At 41.7% G+C, this 20,846-nt stretch overlaps 1 protein-coding gene across 1 annotated transcript in view; it reads right to left on the reverse strand.

The window, feature by feature from the left end:
• LOC140480288 (tetratricopeptide repeat protein 21B-like) overlaps positions 1-20,846 on the reverse strand; it is a 127,076-nt gene that overhangs the window by 92,933 nt on the left and 13,297 nt on the right. The window contains exons 4-9 of the mRNA XM_072574992.1: positions 13,547-13,657; positions 7,451-7,617; positions 5,076-5,198; positions 4,243-4,400; positions 3,534-3,618; positions 78-176 (exon numbers count right to left, since the gene is read on the reverse strand). Coding sequence (XP_072431093.1) covers positions 78-176; positions 3,534-3,618; positions 4,243-4,400; positions 5,076-5,198; positions 7,451-7,617; positions 13,547-13,657 — 743 coding nt within the window. The remainder of the gene's footprint in view (positions 1-77; positions 177-3,533; positions 3,619-4,242; positions 4,401-5,075; positions 5,199-7,450; positions 7,618-13,546; positions 13,658-20,846) is intronic.

A 20,846-nucleotide genomic window follows, 5' to 3' on the forward strand; every position in this document is an offset into this window, starting at 1 on the left:
ATATTGCTCCTATTCTTTATTTGGAAAGGTGCACGTCAAGGCCAAATGTCCAAAATGAGAAAAACGACATTACTTACCATTCTGCTTACTAAAACAGCTACACGTTGGTAAAGTTTTGGATTCTGAGGTTCCTTTTTCTCCAAGGCACTATGGAGCTGTTTCACATAGTTTTCAGCCTATATTAATAAATGGATTGTAAAAATATATAAATGATGGTGCATTGTATTCAGAGCCACAGTTGTCCACCATTGGAGGATTTTGGGCTGGCGACCCCTCCCATTGCTCCACCCCTTGATAGAACCCCAACAGTGTGGAAACAGGCTATTTGGCCTAACAAGTCCACACCAACCCTCTGAAGACTAACCCAATCAGATCCATTCCCCTACTCTACATTTGCCCCTAACCCACATATCACTGAACAATTTCCCATGGCCAGTTCACCTAATCCACACATCTTTGGATTGTGGAACGAAACCCACGCAGACACAGGGAGAATGTGCAAACTCCACACAGTCAGTCACCCAAGGATGGAATCGAACCTGGGTCCTTGGCACTGTGAGGTAGCAGTGCTAAACCACTGAGCCACCATTCCACTGTTTCACCCTAACCAATGCCAACAGCAACAGTTCCTTCCTCTTCTGTGGCATTTAGCTGTTGTGCCCCTATCTAGATTGAAGTTCTTATGAGAAGGAAAAAACAAAAAATTGTTTGGAAAGCTCAGCAGGTCTGGCAGCATCTGTGGTAAGAAATCAAAGTTAATGTTTTAGATCGAGTGACCCTTCCACAGAACTGGTTGTAATGAGGTCTGGAGTGATTTTGAGAAGACTTGAACTGAACATTGGTGAATATGTTATTGGTAAAAAGAAGATATTTGACCAACTATTGATGGCTTCTTCATAACCTTATTGCTGATTCATAAGAGTATGGGCAGTAATTGGCTGCTTCATATTCCTTCTGCCCTATATGAGTAGAGCAAACCCATGCAATATTTTATAATTATGGGTAAATATTAATATTCTAGATGTACTGGAACAACTTTGCTAAGTGAGCAGTTAGCCTTGCTGCATAGGGTTTCAGCACTACAGTTGAGATATTGTCTGGTCCATATGAACCAAGACCTGGACAACATCCAGGCTTGAACTAATAAGTGGCAAGTAACATTTGTGTCATATAATTGCTAGGCAATGACCATTTCCCACAAGAGAGAAGCTAGCCATCACCCCTTCATGGTCATCTGCTGAAACCCCACATTAACATTCTGCAGCAGTTCAAGAAGGCAGCTCTCCAACATCTCCTCCACAACAATTAGAGATGGGCCTTAAATGCTGGCCCTGCCCTGACACTCACACACCTCTCATAAATAAAAACAAAAGACCTTTGTTGTGTCCAGTGCACTCAGATGTATTCTAATGTCACACAGAAGCGAATCAAATTGACTGTGTTATGGTACCTATGATGGTGGGAGGAGGTTGCATAGGAAAATTCAGGTTGAATGTTTGGCTGATAAATCCTGCATGCTGTACAACTTTGTCATCAAATGGGACAAAGGCAGGACATAAGCCACGACCTTGAAGTAGCTAAGCACCGTGAAGACACGTACACACACACTCTCACACATGATCACTCTCACACATGATCACACTCACTCACACAGACTCTCACTCATACATGTGTGCACACGCACACATGTGCACACCCTCTCACAGGCATATACTCTGTCACACTCATGCACATGCTCCATCAAACACATATGTTCTCTCTCTTTCTTTCTCTCTCACACACACACACACACATGCTTTCTCTCTCACTCACACACACATGCTTTCCTTCTCTCTCTCACACACATGCTTTCCCTCTCTCTCCACCCACACACACACAAATCTATGGGATGAATTGTATTTGCAGATACATTCTATTTTGTTCAAAAAGCACACAATCTGTAGGCAGTCAGTCAATGTGACATTTTATAAATTCCTACTTTGGAAATATAACCAGTCTGACTCAAGTTGGGATACAGACAGACTCTAACCTTTAATGCATTGTCTGAGTAATTAAAGACTTAACAGCAATCTAAATTTGTTCAATACATCACATTAGTTATAGAGTCATAGAGATGTCCAGCACAGAAACAGACCCTTCAGTCCATCTCATGCATGCCGGCCAGATATCCTAAATTAGTTTAGTCCCATTTGCCAGCATTTGGCCCAAATCCTTCCTATTCATATACCCATCCAGATGATTTTTAAATGTTGTAATTGTACCAGCTTCTATCACTTCCTTTGGTAGTTCATTTCCATACATGCACTACCCTCTGAAAACATTGCCCCTTGTGTTCCTTTTAAATCTTTTCTTCTCACCCTAAAATAATGCCCTCTAGTTCCAGATTCACTCACCCCAGGGAAAAGACCTTGTCTATTTATCCTATCCATGCCTCTCATGATTTTATAAACCTCTATAAGGTCACCCCTCAGCCTCTGACACCCCAGGGAAAACAGCCACAGCCTATTCAGCCTCTCCCTATAGTTCAAACCCTCCAGCCCTGGCATCATCCCTGTAAATCTTTTCTGAATTCTTTCAAGTTTCACAACATCCTTCCTATAGGAGGGAGACTAGAATTGCACACAATACTCCAAAAGTAGCCTAACCAATGTCCTGTACAACTGCAACATGATCTCCCAACTTCTATACTCCAAGCTCAGATCTGACCAATAAAGGAAAGCATACCAAGCGCCTTCTTCACTATCCTATCTACCTGCAACTCCACTTTCAAGGACTTATGAACCTGCACTCCAAGATGACTTTGTTCAGCAATACTCCCCAGGACCTTACTATTAAGCGTATAAGTCCTGCCCTGATTTGCCTTTCCAAAATGCAGCTCCTCACATTTATTTAAATTAAACTCCATCTGCCACTTCTTGGCCCATCTGATCAAGATCCTGTTGCACTTTGTAACTTTTGATGTCTATTACACCTCCAATTTTGGTGTCATCTGCAAACTTACTAACTGTACCTCCAGTGTTCACATCCAAATCATTTATATAAATGACAAAAAGCAATGGACCCAGCACCGATCCTTATGGCACACTGCTCATCACAGGTCTCCAGTCTGAAAAACAACCCTCCACCACCACCCTCTCTCTTCTACCCTTGAGTCAGTTCTGTATCCAAATGGCTTGTATAACACTTTGATCTTTTACTATAAATTCTGTAGCCTATGATCCTACCCCACTAGCTACCTGGGGAAGGAGCAGTGTTCCAAAAGCTTGTATTTTCAAATAAACTGTTGGACTATGACCTGGTGTTGTGTGATTTTTAACTTTGTCCACCCCAGTCTAACAACGGTACCTCCAATTCTTGTATTCATTTTGATCAGACCTTAAAGAACCCATTAGGCACTTTCAGTCGCACAATACAGATGTGAAATAAGGTCCTAAAGGACAACCAAAAAACAGAGCTGAGTCTTTGGTTCAGGACACCTGACATTATTCTGTGTTAATAAATCAACATATCTCACTATCTAATAGCTTCCTCACCTCAGTCTGATCTCCTTCTTTACAAAGTGCATGAAGACACAAGATTAGCAATGCATCTATGTTGGTGCCATCCTTCAGCATAATTCTTGTTTTAATGAGGAGAAAAAAAAGGGTTTGATAAGTGTATAATCTATTTATGTACCCATCACATATGCACCCTTTACATATAATGGACAATTGTACTATTTTATTTCTGGTATAAACAGTCATAAAATTATGATTACATTGAAATGAAGGTGATTCATTGCATCATTATTCAAATGTTCATTAACTAGTTCACCATTAACTCATTTTATCTGTGGCCTTTCGCGAAATGTTCACAGGTTCATTTATGATATAGATATGCTGTCACTTTTGCATTCTTAGCGACTCGTTGCTAGTACCAACTAATAATGGACCACAATAAAAGCAAGAGATAGGAGGCCACCTCTGGCAGATACTCATACAGGGGAAAAGCTGTCAGGAAACATGACAGCTGAGGTTGAGTAATGACCAGAGAAAGCTCAAGTAGTAGGAGTTTCCTTTAAGAAAAAGATTTATCAAATGAGCCATTGGAAGCCCTACAAGAACAAAAATCTTAAATCATTGTACACACCTGATAAGCAGATTAGGAGTCTGATTTATGTTATGCATTAATCAGCACCATTCACTGTTCATGTGCTTGATACGATAATCACATTCCTTCTATTATCGTCCTCCCCTCATTTACCTTTGTGCAGTTTCTAAAGTTTGATCCCAGTTGTTCTGGGCTAAGAACAGTTTCATCTTCAGAATGAGAGCTGGCATGAATGTGGGAGTGGTGGCAATAATCTGGTTGACAGTGTCCAGGGCGCTCAGGAAATTCTGTTCCTTCTGAAGGTAGCAGACCTGTGATTCAGAAATCAGCAGTGGGTGGCAAGCCAGCATTTAACACAGCACCTGTGTTAGCACCTACTGTAAGTACCTTCTATCCACCCTATCAATCTTAACACTGTTTAATTAAATCTACAATTCCCAAGGAATACAAGACTGGAATAAGCAACCATCTTCTTTCTGTTTCTTTTGGGAGATCAAATGAAATGGAATACAGCCATTTACAAGCCAGTCAAGTGTGCACACACATACATTTAATTCAGCAATGAATCAACAGTCTCATGTTGAAAGGCCATAGATAGTCGATGTGGAAGATCACACAAGTGTGGTAGGTGATGGATGTCTGAACCCCATTAACTGAATCAAAAACCAACACTTGATTGAAGTTTGAACCAACAGGTACACACATTCTGCTTCTTTAAGTCAAAAGCATAAGAGCATGCATCTGATGCTAATACAAGTGCTATTTCCCTTTAAAATGATGGGTAATTGAAGAAATGGGGCATTGCTAGGAGAGGTGGTAATTATCAACCCAATGGGCCCCAAATGAGAGAACTGGCAACGCAACATAACTGTTTGCATTTTCCCATTCATATAGAGGCTGCTGTAAGTGAACTCAGAAGGTTCATTAAATATGTAAATTCCTGTTTATCAAACTACATGACACAGAGTCAACGGGTGATAGCTCACCTTTCCCATCAATCCAAATATATCTTTGAAATCGCATAGTCCTTCCTCTAGGTAGCTAATGGCCTTCTTTACATTCCCATTGTTGTTGTCTGTTAGTTCAATCCATCCTTTCAGTATTAATGTCTGTCAGCATAAACAATAGGGAAACTGAATACAAATGGTTTTGTCAATGCAGACATGATGGGCCAAATGGCCTCTTCTGTTCTATGACAATAGCAAAGTACAACAAAAGCTGGAAGTCTGTTGTATGAGCAAAAGCACTGAAATAGTCAGGGGGAACATCAGTGTTCTAACAAAAGGTCACTGGCCTGAAACATTGGAAGCTAAGAGAGAGGAAAGAGCTGGGTGGCTGGGGCAGTTACGAGGGTATATACGGAGGCAGGAGCTGAAATGTTGGTTTCACATTTAAATTAAATGTGAGCAGTTCAGGCACCATGATGTCTATTTTTTTTGGGAGCCTATTTATCGTGTAGAATGTACAATAGATATTTTTAATCAACCTGTTCAAAGATGTTATTACACATCTCTGAAGCAAGTGGGACTTGAACATGAATCTCCTAACTTAGAAGTAGTGACATTACCATTGCACCACAATAGTCCTATGTTTATATATCATCAACACCCATTAATTGGGAACTTCATCAAATTAAGTCGGGCCTTCAAGAGCATGTCAGCAGCAGTCAGGAAGAAACCTGTGCCCCCTATTTCTGCACAGTTTAAAGAGGCATACACTAGATATATTTGCTCAATATTTGGATATTAGGTGAGGTTTTGTCTGTGTTTAGTTCTGCAGCAGAACCAACCAGACCTAGAGAAGCTAGACAGTGTGGTACCAGCATGGAAAAGGGCTACGTTTTGTAAGATCTTCAGAAACTGCATAGTTCAGCATTGCAGGACTTAACCCACCTAAGGAACTCTTTATGGTTACGTCAGGTTGGCTCAGAGAGCACTCTCTCACTTTTGATAAGGACCAACTTTGGTCAGTGCCGACTCCAAGATCACTAGCCCCAACCTGGCCTGTGTTCTGGTGGGTAACATTCCATGATGTAGAATTAGGTGCTTTAGGGTCGTAGTGAGGGAGTGCTGCATTGTTAGAGGTGTCACAAACTGAAATTCCATTTGGTTATCCCGGTGGTTCAGGCAGATAGTCAGAAGCATTCTAATGTATCTTTTAAGGAAAACAAGTGAAGATTGTCCTGGTGTCAACTCTGTCAACCAACATCAATTTAAAAAAAACATAGTCAGCAATCATTCACCCCAGTGCTGTTTGTGGGATTTTCATGTATACAAAATGGCTGTGGCATTTCCCAATTAAAATAACAATGACTGTTTTTCATAAGGGTAGCTAAAGATAAATGATTTCTACTGGTTGTGGATTCTAGAACTAGAGGGAACGGTCTGAGAATTAGGACCAGACCATTCAGGAGAGATGTTAGGAAGCACTTCTACACAAGTGATGGAGACTTGGAACTTTCGGCAGTGGATGCTGGATCAGTTGTCAATTTTAAATCTGAGATGGATAAAGTTTTGTTAAGCAAAGGTATTCAAAGGCAGCTACATGGAGTTGGGCCACAAATAAGCCAGGAACTCATTGAATGATGGAACAGGCTCGAGGGGCTGAATGGACTACACCTGTTCCTATGTTCCTGTGTGAGTAATGCATTGCCTGTGAAGTGCTGTGGGATTATAGCTAATAGCATGCTGGCCTTCATAACAAGAGGAACTGAGTATAGAATCAAAGAGGTCCTTCTGCAGCTGTACAGGGCCCTGGTGAGACTGCACCTGGAATATTCTGCGCAGTTTTGGTCTCCAAATTTGAGGAAAGAGATCCTGGCTATTGAGGGAGTGCAACATAGATTCACAAGGTCAATTCCCGGAATGGCGGGACTCTTACGTTGAAAGATTGGAGCGACTGGGCTTGTATACGCTTGAGTTTAGAAGACTGAGAGGGGATCTGATTGAGACGTATAAGATTATTTAAGGATTGGACACTCTGGAGGCAGGAAGCATGTTTCCGCTGATGGGTGAGTCCCGAACCAGAGTTCACAATTTAAAAATAAGGTGTCGGCCACTTAGAACAGAGTTGAGGAGAAACTTCTTCCCCCAGAGAGTGGTGGGTGTATGGAATGCTTTGCCCCAGAAGGCTGTGGAGGCCAAGTCTCTGGATACTTTCAAGAAAGAGTTGGATAGAGCTCTTAAGGACAGTGGAATCAAGGGCTATGGGGATAAGGCAGGAACAGGATACTGATTGAGGATGATCAGCCATGATTATAATGAATGGTGGTGGTGGCTCGAAGGGCAGAATAGCCTACTCCTGCACCTATTGTCTATTATGGCAGATGGGTACATGGTTTAACCCAACATAAGTTACGTACCTCCTTTGACCCACTGAAAATTTTCAGTATCCTGTTAGTGTGTTCACGAGCTTCCTGATGCTGATTCACAAGGAACAGGAACATGCTGGCATAATACAAAGCTTTTTCACCTGCCGATTTCTCACATTCCCTGAGCTTTCTGTCAAGTTCGTGAATGGCATCGTGATCTTGGAAAGGCAAAATACTTCTTAGTCATTTTAGCATCAGGAAGCAAGATTCTGTGTTTTTGCTAAAACTGTCCACAATGTGCCTTTTCTCTGTCACCTTTACAGTTGTAAAACATCCAAAGACACCTCAAACAAAATTTGGCACTGAGCTGCATAAACACAGATATCCAAAAGTTTGGTCAAAAAATTTGTTTTTAATATGGGTCTTGTAGGAAGAGAGAGAGGTGGAAATACAGGGAAGCTTCAGGAAATTAAAGATCTTAGATCCAATTGCTGCTGAAGACACGACCACCAAAGGTGCAGTGATTTAAAATCAGGGATATGCAAGAGGCCAGAATTGGAGGAGCTCTGACATCTTGTTGGTTTAAGGCAAAGCAGGCTGCAGAGGTAGGGAGGGGTGAAATCACAAGAGTTCTGTTGGGTGTTCTGGTTTCTTCCCACAGTCCAAAGATGCACAGGTTAGATGGATTGGCCTTGCTAAGTTGACCTGTAGTGTCCAGGGATTTGTAAACTAGGTGGATCAGCCATGGTATATGTAGAATGACAGGATCTGGGTGGATCTGGGTGGGATGCTCTTCAGATGGTCAGTGCAGTCTTGATGGGCCAAATGGCTTCTCTTTGCACAGTAGGGATTTTATGATTCTCAGCATTGAGAAGGGGTTAAGTATTTCTCCAGGGCCAGTTTGCCTTTCGCGCCAGCTCCAGGCAGGGGAAAAATGCACCCTCTGCTTAGCTCTCCACAGATGCTGCACATGTTGGGTTAAGGGATGGTTGGAAAATGGGAAGCCTTCAGAAATGAGATAACAAGAATCCAGAGAAAGTATAATCCTGTTAGGGTGAAAGGAAAGGCTGGTAGGTATAGGGAATACTGGATGATTAAAGAAATTGAGGGTTTGGTTAAGAAAAAGAAGGAAGCATATATAAGGTATAGACAGGATAGATCGAGTGAATCCTCAGAAGAGCATAAAGGCAGTAGGAGTATACTTAAGAGGGAAATCAGGAGGGCAAAAAGGGGACATGAGATAGCTTTGGCAAATAGAATTAAGGAGAATCCAAAGGGTTTTTACAAATACATTAAGGACAAAAGGGTAACTAGAGAGAAAATAAGGCCCCTCAAAGATCAGCAAGGCGGCCTTTGTGTGGAGCCGGAGAAAATGGGGGAGATACTAAACGAGTATTTTGCATCAGTATTTACTGTGGAAAAGCATATGGAAGATATAGACTGTAGGGGAATAGATGGTGACATCTTGCAAAATGTCCAGATTACAGAGGAGGAAGTGCTGGATGTCTTGAAACACATAAGGTGGATAAATCCCCAGGACCTGATCAGGTGTACTCTAGAACTCTGTGGGAAGCTAGAGAAGTGATTGCTGGGCCTCTTGCTGAGATATTTGTGTCATCGATAGTCACAGGTGAGGTGTCGGAAGACTGGAGGTTGGCTAACGTGGCGCCACTGTTTAAGAAGGGTGGTAAGGACAAGCCAGGGAACTATAGACCAGTGAGCCTGACGTCGGTGGTGGGCAAGTTGTTGGTGGGAATCCTGAGGGACAGAATATACATGTATTTGGAAAGGCAAGGACTGATTAGGATAGGCAACATGGCTTTGTGAATGGGAAATCATGTCTCACAAACTTGACTGAGTTTTTGAAGAGGTAACAAAGAGGATTGATGAGAGCAGAGTGGTAGGTGTGGTCTGTATGGATTTCAGTAAGGCATTCGACAAGGTTCCCCATGGGAAATTGATTAGCAAGGTTAGATCTCATAGAATACAGTGAGAACTAGCCATTTGGATACAGAACTGGCTCAAAGGTAGAAGACAGAGGGTGGTGGTGGAGGGTTGTTTTTCAGACTGGAGGCCTGTGACCAGTGGAGTGCCACATGGATCGGTGCTGGACCCTCTACTTTTTGTCATTTACATAAATGATTTGGATGTGAGCATAAGAGGTACAGTTAGTAAGTTTGCAGATGACACCAAAATTGGAGATTAGTGGACAGCAAAGAGCGTTACCTCAGATTACAACAGGATCTTGACCAGATGGGCCAATGGGCTGAGAAGTAGCAGATGGAGTTTAATTCAAGTAAATGCGAGGTGCTGCATTTTGGGAAAGCAAATCTTAGCAGGACGTATACGCTTAATGGTACGATCCTAGGGAGTGTTGCTGAACAAAGAGACCTTGGAGTGCATGTTCATAGCTCCTTGAAAGTGGAGTCGCAGGTAGATTAGATTTTTAGATTAGATTAGATTACTTTACAGAGTGGAAACAGGCCCTTCGGCCCAACAAGTCCACACCGCACCCGCCGAAGCGCAACCCACCCATACCCCTACATCTACCCCTTACCTAACACTACGGGCAATTTAGCATGGCCAATTCACCTGACCTGCACATCTTTGGAGTGTGGGAGGAAACCGGAGTACCTGGAGGAAACCCATGCAGACACGGGGAGAACGTGCAAACTCCACACAGAAAGTTGCCTGAGGTGGGAATTGAACCCGGATCTCTGGCGCTGTGAGGCAGCAGTGCTAACCACTGTGCCACCGTGCCGCCCACCGGTAGGTAGGTAGGATAGTGAAGAAGGCGTTTGGTATACTTTCCTTTATTGGTCAGAGTATTGAGTACAGGAGTTAGGAGGTCTTGTTGCAGCTGTACAGGACATTGGTTAGGCCACTATTGGAATATTGCATGCAATTCTGGTCTCCTTCCTATCAGAAAGATGTTGTGAAACTTGAACGGGTTCAGAAAAGATTTACAAGGATGTTGCCAGAGTTGGAAGATATGAGCTATGGGAAGAGGCTGAACAGGCTGGGGTTGTTTTTCCTGGAGTGTTGGAGGCTAAGGGCTGACCTTATAGAGGTTATGAGGGGCATGGATAGGGTAAATAGACAAAGTCTTTTTCCCAGGGTTGTGGAGTCCAGAACGAGAGGGCATAGGTTTAGGGTGAGAGGGAAAGATATAAAAGAGACCTAATGTGCAACTTTTTCACGTAGAGGGTGGTACATGTATGGAATGAGCTGCCAGAGGAAGTGGTTGAGGCTGGTACAATTGCAACATTTAAGAGGCATTTGGATGGGTATATGAATAGGAAGGGTTTGGAGGGATATGGGCCGGGTGCTGGCTGGTTTGACTAGATTGGGTTGGGATATCTGGTCAGCATGGACGGGTTGGACCGAAAGATCTGTTTCCCTGCTGTACACCTCTATGACTCTATGTTGGACTGGGAGACAATGTACGTTAGCAAGTCCGAGTGGTTGATAAACAAGTTTAATTATACACAAGAAAGCTGCAGAATATCAAAAGATCCACTCAACCCATTAAGCATTTTCCTTCCATAGCAAGATATATTCACAAGGGAAAGCTCTGTACAAAAACTCACTGTCCTAAGGGGAACAACACAAGATGCTGAATATTCAAGGATTCATCTCAATACTTTATAAATGTTGTGATGGTTCCTTACTCCACCACCCTTTCAGGCAATGAGTTGCTAATACTCACAACCTCCTTTAAACCTCCCCTGAATTACTTCCAACACAGATATGTTCCATCCTTAAGGTAACAAATTGTACACAGGACTCCTTCCATCTCAAGCCAGACATATCTTCGAAAGATATTTTTAATTCCAGCCTTTTTTTTTACAATGCAATGAATGTGAAACCAAAGTCCTAATTGCTCTCTCAGGTACTTGTGAAAGGCTGTGACCCTATTGAAACAGGGAGTAACAACAACAATCTTAACACTCTTATAATATTAATAATAATTGTATTACTTATGAGGGATTTACCTTCTAGAAGATTTATCCAAGGCAATAGGAAATTGGACTGTCAGAGCACAAAGGTGGGAGCATTTGTGCTTTGGGGAAAGAAGTTGTATTTGATGGATGCAGGATTTTAAATGAGCATAAAGGACAAGTTATTGAGACCAAAAAATGCTGGAAATCACAGTGGGTCAGGCAGCACCCGAGGAGAGAGAACAAGCGAACAGTTCGAGTCTAGATGATTCATCAGAGTTTAGAAGACAAGCTGTCAGCTCAGAATATGAAACTGGAGCGGGTAAGCTATGAAAGAGAATATTTTATTTTGTGTTCCCTGGATCTGAAATTGATTATCTCACAGTCAACTCTCATTGATCTCCATCTTCCCTAGTTTTGTCCACTTGCTTAATCAATTTGGGTCTTTCTGTAAAATACTGCAGCCATTTGCACTACTTACTGCACCTCCTAATTTAGTACCATCTGCAAATCTGGATACACAACTCTCTATTCCCTTATCCAATTCACTAATGCATATGGTGAAAAGATATTGCAGAGGATGATTTTCAATTGACTTTAGAATGTTCCTAGAACAGATGAACAGAAGACTCTTGGTCCTTTGAGCCTATTCAATTAAATCAGGGCCCTTTATCCCTGAACAAGAAGAAGGGCTTATGCCTGAAACGTCGATCTCCTGCTCCTCGGATGCTGCCTGGCCTGCTGTGCTTTTCCAGCACATTTTTCAACTCTGGTGCTCCAGCATCTGCAGTCCTTACTTTCTCAACCTTAAAAAAACTTGTTTGAAATGTTCAATTCACTTGGTCTAAGCAGGATCTAAGATCGATTAATTAATAAGCACAGACTCTTTGGTCCAATTGGTCCATGCTGATCAAATATCCTAAATTAATTGAGTCCCATTTGCCAGAATTTGGCCCTCATCCCTCAAAAACCTTCCTATTCATATACCCATCCATATGCCTCTTAAATGTTGTAATTGTACCAGCCTCCACCACTTCCTCTGGCAGCTCATTTCATACGCACACCACCCTGTGTGTGAAAACGTTGCTCCTTAGGTCACTTTTATATCTTTCCCTTTGCACCTTAGCCCAATGCCCTCTAGTTCTGGACTCCCCTACCCTGGGAGAACGACCTTGGCTACTCACCTCATCAATGCCCCTCATGATTTTATAACCTCAAAAAATGACCCTTCAGCCTCTGACATTCCAAGGGGAAAAAAAAACAGCCTATCCAACCTCACCCTGTAGCTCAAATCTCTAACGAGCTGGTGAATAGAATTACAGAAGTAAGATTTTGAGAACTCAAATGGATTTGTACAGAAACATATGATTGCACTTTAGCTGTGAATAACATACACTGCAGTATAATGCCTCTGTTCTTATGAAACAGAGGTATACAATGTACCACAGTAATAGTCTGTCGTGCACAGAGACATACAGTCTTACAGAAGATCCATAAATTGACACTACTAATGTTACAAAAGGGAAGTAGAGTTAGAGTGAAATGTTAGCCAGAAAGCCATTAAAGTAAACATTATTGTGGACAGTTCTAGGTGCAATATAGGAAAGGTGTGAATGTGGAAACAATTGAAGGACGGGCTCCACAAATCAGAAACTTCACTTATGAGGATAGATTGAAGAGATTGGGAGTATTCTCCTTGGAGAGAAGAAGCATGAGAGGAGTTTTGATAGAGGTTTTCAAAATCATGAGAGGGCTGATACAGTAGCTAAGGAGAAGCTGTTCCCACTTGGAAAAAGAACAAGTACAAGGGTACATAGATTTGGGTGACTTGCAAACAAAGCAAAAGTGATGTGAGGAAAAAAAACTTTCTCACTCAGCGAATAGTCAGGGTCAGGAATGTACTGCTTGGAAATGTGGTGGAGGTAGGCTCAATTGAGGCATTCAAGAGGGAAGTTATTTAGATAGAAATGGTGTGGAGGGATGTGGGGATAAAGGCAGGAGATTGGCTCCAGGGAATAGAACCGCAGGCACGATGGGCTGAATGACATCCTTCTGCACAGTAACAATTCTGTCATTCCATTAATGTTTGATCAGAAAACCATCTAAGCAGTGAATGCAATGAAAATTTCAGCTCTTTGACGCATGTTGACATTTCTTGTGAATGTTGTTAACAATTCCTGACAGGATGAGTAAAAACAGGACCTACCAATTATTGAGCTCCTTCTGTGTGCATAAATGAGGGCAATGATTGAACACAGTGATATTTTTTGGTTGCCCCTAATTGTCTCAAGGAGTCTGATGGTTTCTTGGGTTTGGCCTGTAAATGTAATGGCACAAGTTTTAGAATAGGGGATGAGAAAAGTATATTCAGCCAGCTGAAGCACACATACCTCTCACCATGCTCTCAGTATAGGGCGATGGTGGAGTAGTGGTAATGTCACTCAAAATCCCAAAGTTCAGGCAAATCTTTTGGAGGTGTGGGCCCAAATCACACCATTGTGGCTGGTGGAATATAAGTTGAATTAATAAATCTGGAATTGAAAGCTGTCACCATCTTTTTGTTTTTTATTGTGAGGGTGCCATTGGCCAGGCAAGCAATTATTGCCCAGTTAAGAGTCAACTATATTGCTGTGGGTCTGGAGTCCCATTTAGGTCAGACCACATAAAGATGCAGTTCCTTCCCTAAAGGACTTCAGTGAAGCAGATGTTCTTTTTTTCCTGACAATCGATTCATGGTTATCATTAGACTTCTAATTCCAGATTCTTTATTAAACTCAAATTCTACCAACTGCCATGATAGGATTTGAACCCATGTACCCAGAACATGACCTGGGTCTCTAGATTAACAATCCAGCAATAATACCACTAGGCCATTGTCTCCCCCTCTGTTCATTAGTATGTGCTAGGGAGGGAAATTTGTCATTCTCACCACACCCACAACAACGTGACTAACTCTGAAATGGGCTTGCAAATCAACAACAGCTTCTTCATTAGATTAGTCACATTTATACAGAAGAACAGCTATTGCACCTTATAATAATTAATTTTATGTGGAGTATTTCTCGAAGACGTTACAATGACCAGTGAAAGAGCAAACAGAGTTTGATTTCCTGCTACATAAATCACTGAAAATACTAATGCACTCATTCAGAATATAATCAAAAAAGCCAACAAAGGAGTTGGTCTTTATCTTAAGGAAGCTGGAATATTACAGGAACAGTTCCATCAACCAAACTGGTCAGTACTAGTGTTGTCCCAATATTCTTTAATGGGATGTGGGTGTCACTTGCAAGCCAGCATTTGTTTCCCAGCTCTAGTTGTCTGCAGAGTGACTTACTGGGCCATTTTGGAGTCAACCACATTGCTGTGGGTTTGGAGTCATGAGGAGAACAGACCACGTAATGATGGCAGGTTTCCTTCCCTTGAGGGAGTCAGTTAATATGATGAGCCTTCTATGACAACTGGTGTTAGTTTAATGGTCACCATTTCTGAGACTCACTTTTGATTCTAGATTTTTTTAAAAGTTCCACCAGCTGCTAAAATGAGATTTTCGACCCATGTTCGCAGAGCATAGGCCTGGGCCTCTGCATTACTAGTACAGAAATATTACTAACGACAGGAAATTTCTCCCATGTGTTTTCACTTTAGTATATCAGACTACACTTAGAGGTGTTGTGGCACAGGAGGTAGTGTCCTTACCTCTTGGCTTAGCTCTCATCTGCCTCAGAGTGAGCCATAAACTGCCTGGGGAAGTTATTTCAAAACAATTTTAAGCTAGTCAGTATGGGGTGAGGCCACTTATCTCTGGGTAGTGCATTTGAATCTCACATTGAGCGAGCAGCATCCTTTAAGAAGCCTGCAGTGCAATAATAATGTCCCAAACTCTGGGCCAGAGGATCTGGCTTCACGTTCTACCTACCACAGAGATGTGACATAGCATGATTAAAACAACTATCACTCTACATGTTTTGCCTCCTTTGACATCCAGTTACATGATGTGCAAATGAAGTCAGGGTTATATTTAAAAAAATGTTATCACTTACCAAGTCCTTGGGGTCTGGAATGCAATGCTTGGAAATGTGGTGGAGGCAGGTTTAATTGAAGCATTCAAGAGGGACATTGGATGGTTATTTTAATAGCAATGATGCACAGGGATGTGGGGAAAAGGCAGGAGATTAGCATCACGTAACAGAATTGGTACAGACATGATGGGCCAAATGACCTCCTCTTGCATTGTAACAATTCTGTGAGTTGTGATGTACATATCTAGCTTGCCATTATGTGCAACTAAAAACACACTTCCTTCCTTTCTCTAAAGCTAATCCCTTCTTGCTTGATAAAGCTCCATAAGTATCAGGTGCCTTTTGGTATTTTGTCCAAATTATTGATGTTTTAGCTTTGACATTGAGAGCTTGCAGGTTGCTTGGATGTAGGGCCCATCACAGCTGAATCAATCTTATTATTCTTTGATATCCATTCCCTTTATGTACATTCCCATGGTGGAGGGAATCATGATCAGAACTGGGAGTGAGTTGCTCTCACCCTTCGCCCTGGGGACAACCTATTACAATGTTGCCTGAGCTCAGCCAGTAAGGGGTTGGAGCTGGGATTCACACAAAGGGGATTCATATAAAGCTTCAGTCAGGCATAGCCTTGTATAGATCTTGGTCGAGGTGAAGAACTGCATTTGGTTTTGAGCATTGATCCACATGAAAGCTATATTGGCTAATGAAAACTCACAAGTGTCAGCTTTAGTTTAGCAGTGGCACTTAACACACCTGAGCCAGATCTACTTAAAAGGTCAATAGCTCACCTTTCTTACATTCTTCCTTACTACAGTCCCCGTTATGTTGATCTGTCCCTCAATTGTATACAGGCTTTTAACAAATAACCAAGGAATACTTGTACCGAAACAATAGAATGAAAGTATATTGGTCGATAACACCTCATGCTTCCAGATGTCTCATTAATAAATTATTATTTGAGATCCAATGACCTATTATGGATGGAATCCTAATAGTTAGTAAGACATTTACAGCCAAGTTTCCTGAGTAGGTTTACTGTCAGATGGCAGTGACAAAAGGGCATCACGGCAACATTGATGCAGTGGGCCCAGTGGCTCTGATTTTGGTTGGTCCACCACAGGCAGCTGTGAGATGGTAGTGAAGAGATATCAGGCCAACACCAAGGATGGTGCCTTAAGGTCAGTGATTTCAATGCTGGTTGAGTACGTTGTAGACAGTGGTGAGGCAGTGACGGAGGGAGGGAACAGGCATCATTGAGTGATGAGCTGGCTCAGGTCTGCTGGACTCTTTCAGCTGTATCCTTCCTTTTCTTCATTCTTAAATTTTAAAAAATGGCGCCATTTCATGGCGACAAATGAAAGCTTTTCACTGTATTTTATTGTATTCTTACTGTAAAATACATGTGACAAAATCAAAATATGACATTGTATGATATTTACAAGCACATTATAATTTTGTGTTTTATCTTTGAACTAATGGGAAGATGTTTGATTATGATTTTGATCATTAATTAATATCTTTCTTAATATCATACAGAGCCTTCCAAAGTCAGGAGTCCGGAACCTAAGTGGGGTTGTAATCTGAAATGTTGTGATCACTATTGCCTTGCTATAGTAGGACTGCATCAGTTCAAGAAGGCAACTCACCACTACCTTCACAATGGCAACTAGAGACAGATAGTACATGCTGTGCCAGCGGTGCCCACATCCCATGGGTGAATACAATTGGGTCTTCTTCTCCACTCCTCCTTACTGAGGCGTCGCTACTGTTTTCAAACCTCAAAATGTAGTCACAGTGTGAAATCGTTTGGAAAGCGCTGCCTTAGCATTTAATGGGTAGGATCTTGATGCAAAATAACAATCTGTTAATGACACAATCCATGTGTGCTGAATGATTAGTCAGTTCAGGGAATTAAGAGATAGGCCATGCATTATGAATCTCCAGAACTTGTTGGCCCCTTGAACGAAAGGTATCTTGGCATTAACTTCTCCAAGATTTTTAAGAGCTTTCTGGAATTGCACTTGCTTTGCCTCTTGAAATTACGACAGAAATTAGGATTGGACGTCAATCAATACCAGGGAACCAGAAAGGTTAGCTGAGGGCAGAACCAGATATTTGGAACTATGATACAATCACAAGTAATGAAACTTGGTTTTAAGAAGTACAGGAATGGTAGTTCCACATTCCTGGTTTAAAAGGCTATCAACTGAAACAGAGAGTGGGAATTAAAAAGGATTTCAATATTAGTTAATATGTAGAACAAAGAAGGTAAAATCTCACTGTTGGACTAAATTATGAACCTCTGTATGGGCAGCAGAGAACAAATGCCAGGACAACTTCCTGACAGGTGCAAAGATCTGTAAGGTGGAAATAGGGAATTTCAACTAATTCAAGAATAACTTGGATCAAATCAATATAATAGGTAGAGAGAGAGTGATGAATTCAACAGATTTTTTTGTTACTATAAAGCAAGTACAGAAAGAGAAGGAATTTGGTTTTAGGGATCAAATGTGGGCAGATGGAAAAGGTATCAATGGAAGAACATTTTCATGAAAGTGATTATAACTCTCTCTCTAAAGTAGGTGATCAATGAATAATGGTGCTTCACTGGAATAGCACTGTAGCAAACCCAAGACAGATGAATTGGCTCGGGACCATGATGGTGTGTTAAAGTATCAGCCAATATGTAAGGTCAAGATCATTTTTGTGGACTGAACATATGTACAATCTCGATTACAATGAAAATCGGTGGGCCAATAGTTAAATCCAGCCTATCCCCGGAAATGGAAACAGACATATCAAGGAAGGGAAGGGAAGGGATGGGCCAGAGATAGACCAGGTGAAGGTGAGAGTGTGGTGGAAATTGGAAGCAAACTTGACCAAACTTTTCCAATTCTGGGTGAGAGAGGGAAGCAGCACTGATGATATCATTGACATACTGGAGAAAGAGTTGAGGGAGGAGGCTTGAGTAGGACTGGGACAAGGAAAGTTTCATATAGCCCACAACAAGAGAAACATGGGTGAAGCCTATGTGGGTAACCATGGCCACATCTTTGATCTGAATAAATGGTTAAAGGGGAGTTAAAGGAGAAGTTGTGCAAAGTGAGACTGAAGGGGTGGTTGAGTCAGAAACTCTTGTAATACTTAAGCAGTATACGGATATTCAGCAGTATTTAGATATTCACTTGCTTTGCCACAGCCTCCAGGGCATACAGACCAAAAGGATAATGCACTTAGTGTGGTCAAAACTTCATTGATGGTGAGGACACAATGGGCCAACTGGCTTCTTTCTGTGCCAAAATAATGATATAATTCATAACAGCATATGTAACTTTAGCTGACATGATAATTGCTAATGTACTGCCATACAAACATTTGGCTCTGATTTAAACCATTCAAACACATTCTTTGCACACAGTAAAGTGTTGTTTGAGAATTCATCATGTAAGTTTTTTTTAAAGAAACCTTTCCAATTTTCTCTTTTTGCATCTTTTCTGTTTCTTTCTTAAGTTACCTTTTCTTTCCCTCTCTTTATTTCACTTGCTGCACCAGAACTTAACTTACCCTCATGCACTGTCATCCATCAATAAAATTAAGAATTCAGAAAGAAACTAAGGTCAGTTGCTAGTAGCATTGTTCATTAAGGCCCAAGATGTCTAGTTGCCCTCAGTATGCCATCATCGTCTTACATTTCCAACAAGTTCTGGTAAAAGATATTTCCAAACTGATGGAGTGCAGGGAAAAGCTTAAAGGTACATGTGATGAGATCTCCCCCTCTAGTAAAATTTGACATAGGTATCGTCATCGTCCTTACAGCACCCAAGGATTTGTCCATGGGACTTGCATAAACTTATAGTTAATCGATTCCTTTGTTTGTTCATGAATTCAAGCCAAGTTATTTCATTTGGTGCCTTATATTAATCAAACTTCCTCATTTCTTATCCAACCTGAAGATAAAATTGCCTTCTTGCCCTTCAGTCTTTCAAGTTCAATTTATTTCTACTATCCAGGATGAGTCACCAATCCATAATCCCTGAAATGCCAGAATTGCTGTTGCTACACTACAGCAGTGATAATGTCAAGAGAATATCAATTTCTGTGCAATATTTCGGGTTGGACTGAGGTCGTGAAAGGCACTCTTAAGTCCATGGCCTTAAATTCTTTATTGAGTGGGCTGGGAAAATGCACAGTTCAAGCCCAAATGCAGAAAAATTAAGTCAAAATAAGTGCACCTTGCAAATAGATTGGAAGGTGCTGGGGAGAGATATTGCAATTCGGAGGCATGAAACACAGAACAAAATTCAGAAACTAGGAGTAGGAGGCCATTCTGCCCCAAGTCTGCTCTACCATTCAACATGATCCTCTTTCTTAACACTCCATACGTTCTCTCCATAACCTTTGATGCCTTTAATATCTAAAGAATGTATCATCTCTTTCTTGACCTGACCTCCACAGCTTTCTAAATTCATCTAAAATCCGCACTTCATGAGAATTCTCCATTGATGAAGCTCAATGAAAAAATGTGGAAGGCCCCAGGAGGAAAGACACTTCCTGCATTGTGTTAGGTACACTTCTAATATACTTAATTTGTTGTAAAATGTCAGGATGTACTGAGGCTGTGAAGGGCTCTATATAAATGCAGGCCTTTTATTTAGTGATATGGGTACAGAACTGGCTCATGGATACAGAACTGGCTCAAAGGTAGAAGACAGAGGGTAGTGGTGGAGGGTTGTTTTTCAGACTGGAGGCCTGTGACCAGTGGAGTGCCACAAGGATCGGTGCTGGGTCCTCTACTTTTTGTCATTTACATAAATGATTTGGATGCGAGCATAAGAGGTACAGTTAGTAAGTTTGCAGATGACACCAAAATTGGAGGTGTAGTGGACAGCAAAGAGGGTTATCTCAGATTACAACAGGATCTGGACCAGATGGGCCAATGGGCTGAAAAGTGGCAGATGGAGTTTAATTCAGATAAATGCGAGGTGCTGCATTTTGGGAAAGCAAATCTTAGCAGGGCTTATACACTTAATGGTAAGATCCTAGGGAGTGTTGCTGAACAAAGAGACCTTGGAGTGCATGTTCATAGCTCCTTGAAAGTGGAGTCGCAGGTAGGTAGGATAGTGAAGAAGGCGTTTGGTATGCTTTCCTTTATTGGTCAGACTATTGAGTACAGGAGTTGGGAGGTCATATTATGGCTATACAGGACATTGGTTAGGCCACTGTTGGAATATCACATGCAATTCTGGTCTCCTTCCTATCGGAAAGATGTTGTGAAACTTGAAAGGGTTCAGAAAAGATTTACAAGGATGTTGCCAGGGTTGGAGGATCTGAGCTACAGGGAGAGGCTGAACAGGCTGGGGCTGTTTTCACTGGAGCGTCGGAGGCTGAGGGCTGACCTTATAGAGGTTTACAAAATTATGAGGGGCATGGATAGGATAAATAGGCGAAGTCTTTTCCTGGGGTCGGGGAGTCCAGAACTAG

The sequence above is a fragment of the Chiloscyllium punctatum genome, chromosome 8, assembly GCF_047496795.1.
Source record: "Chiloscyllium punctatum isolate Juve2018m chromosome 8, sChiPun1.3, whole genome shotgun sequence".
NCBI lineage: Eukaryota > Metazoa > Chordata > Chondrichthyes > Orectolobiformes > Hemiscylliidae > Chiloscyllium > Chiloscyllium punctatum.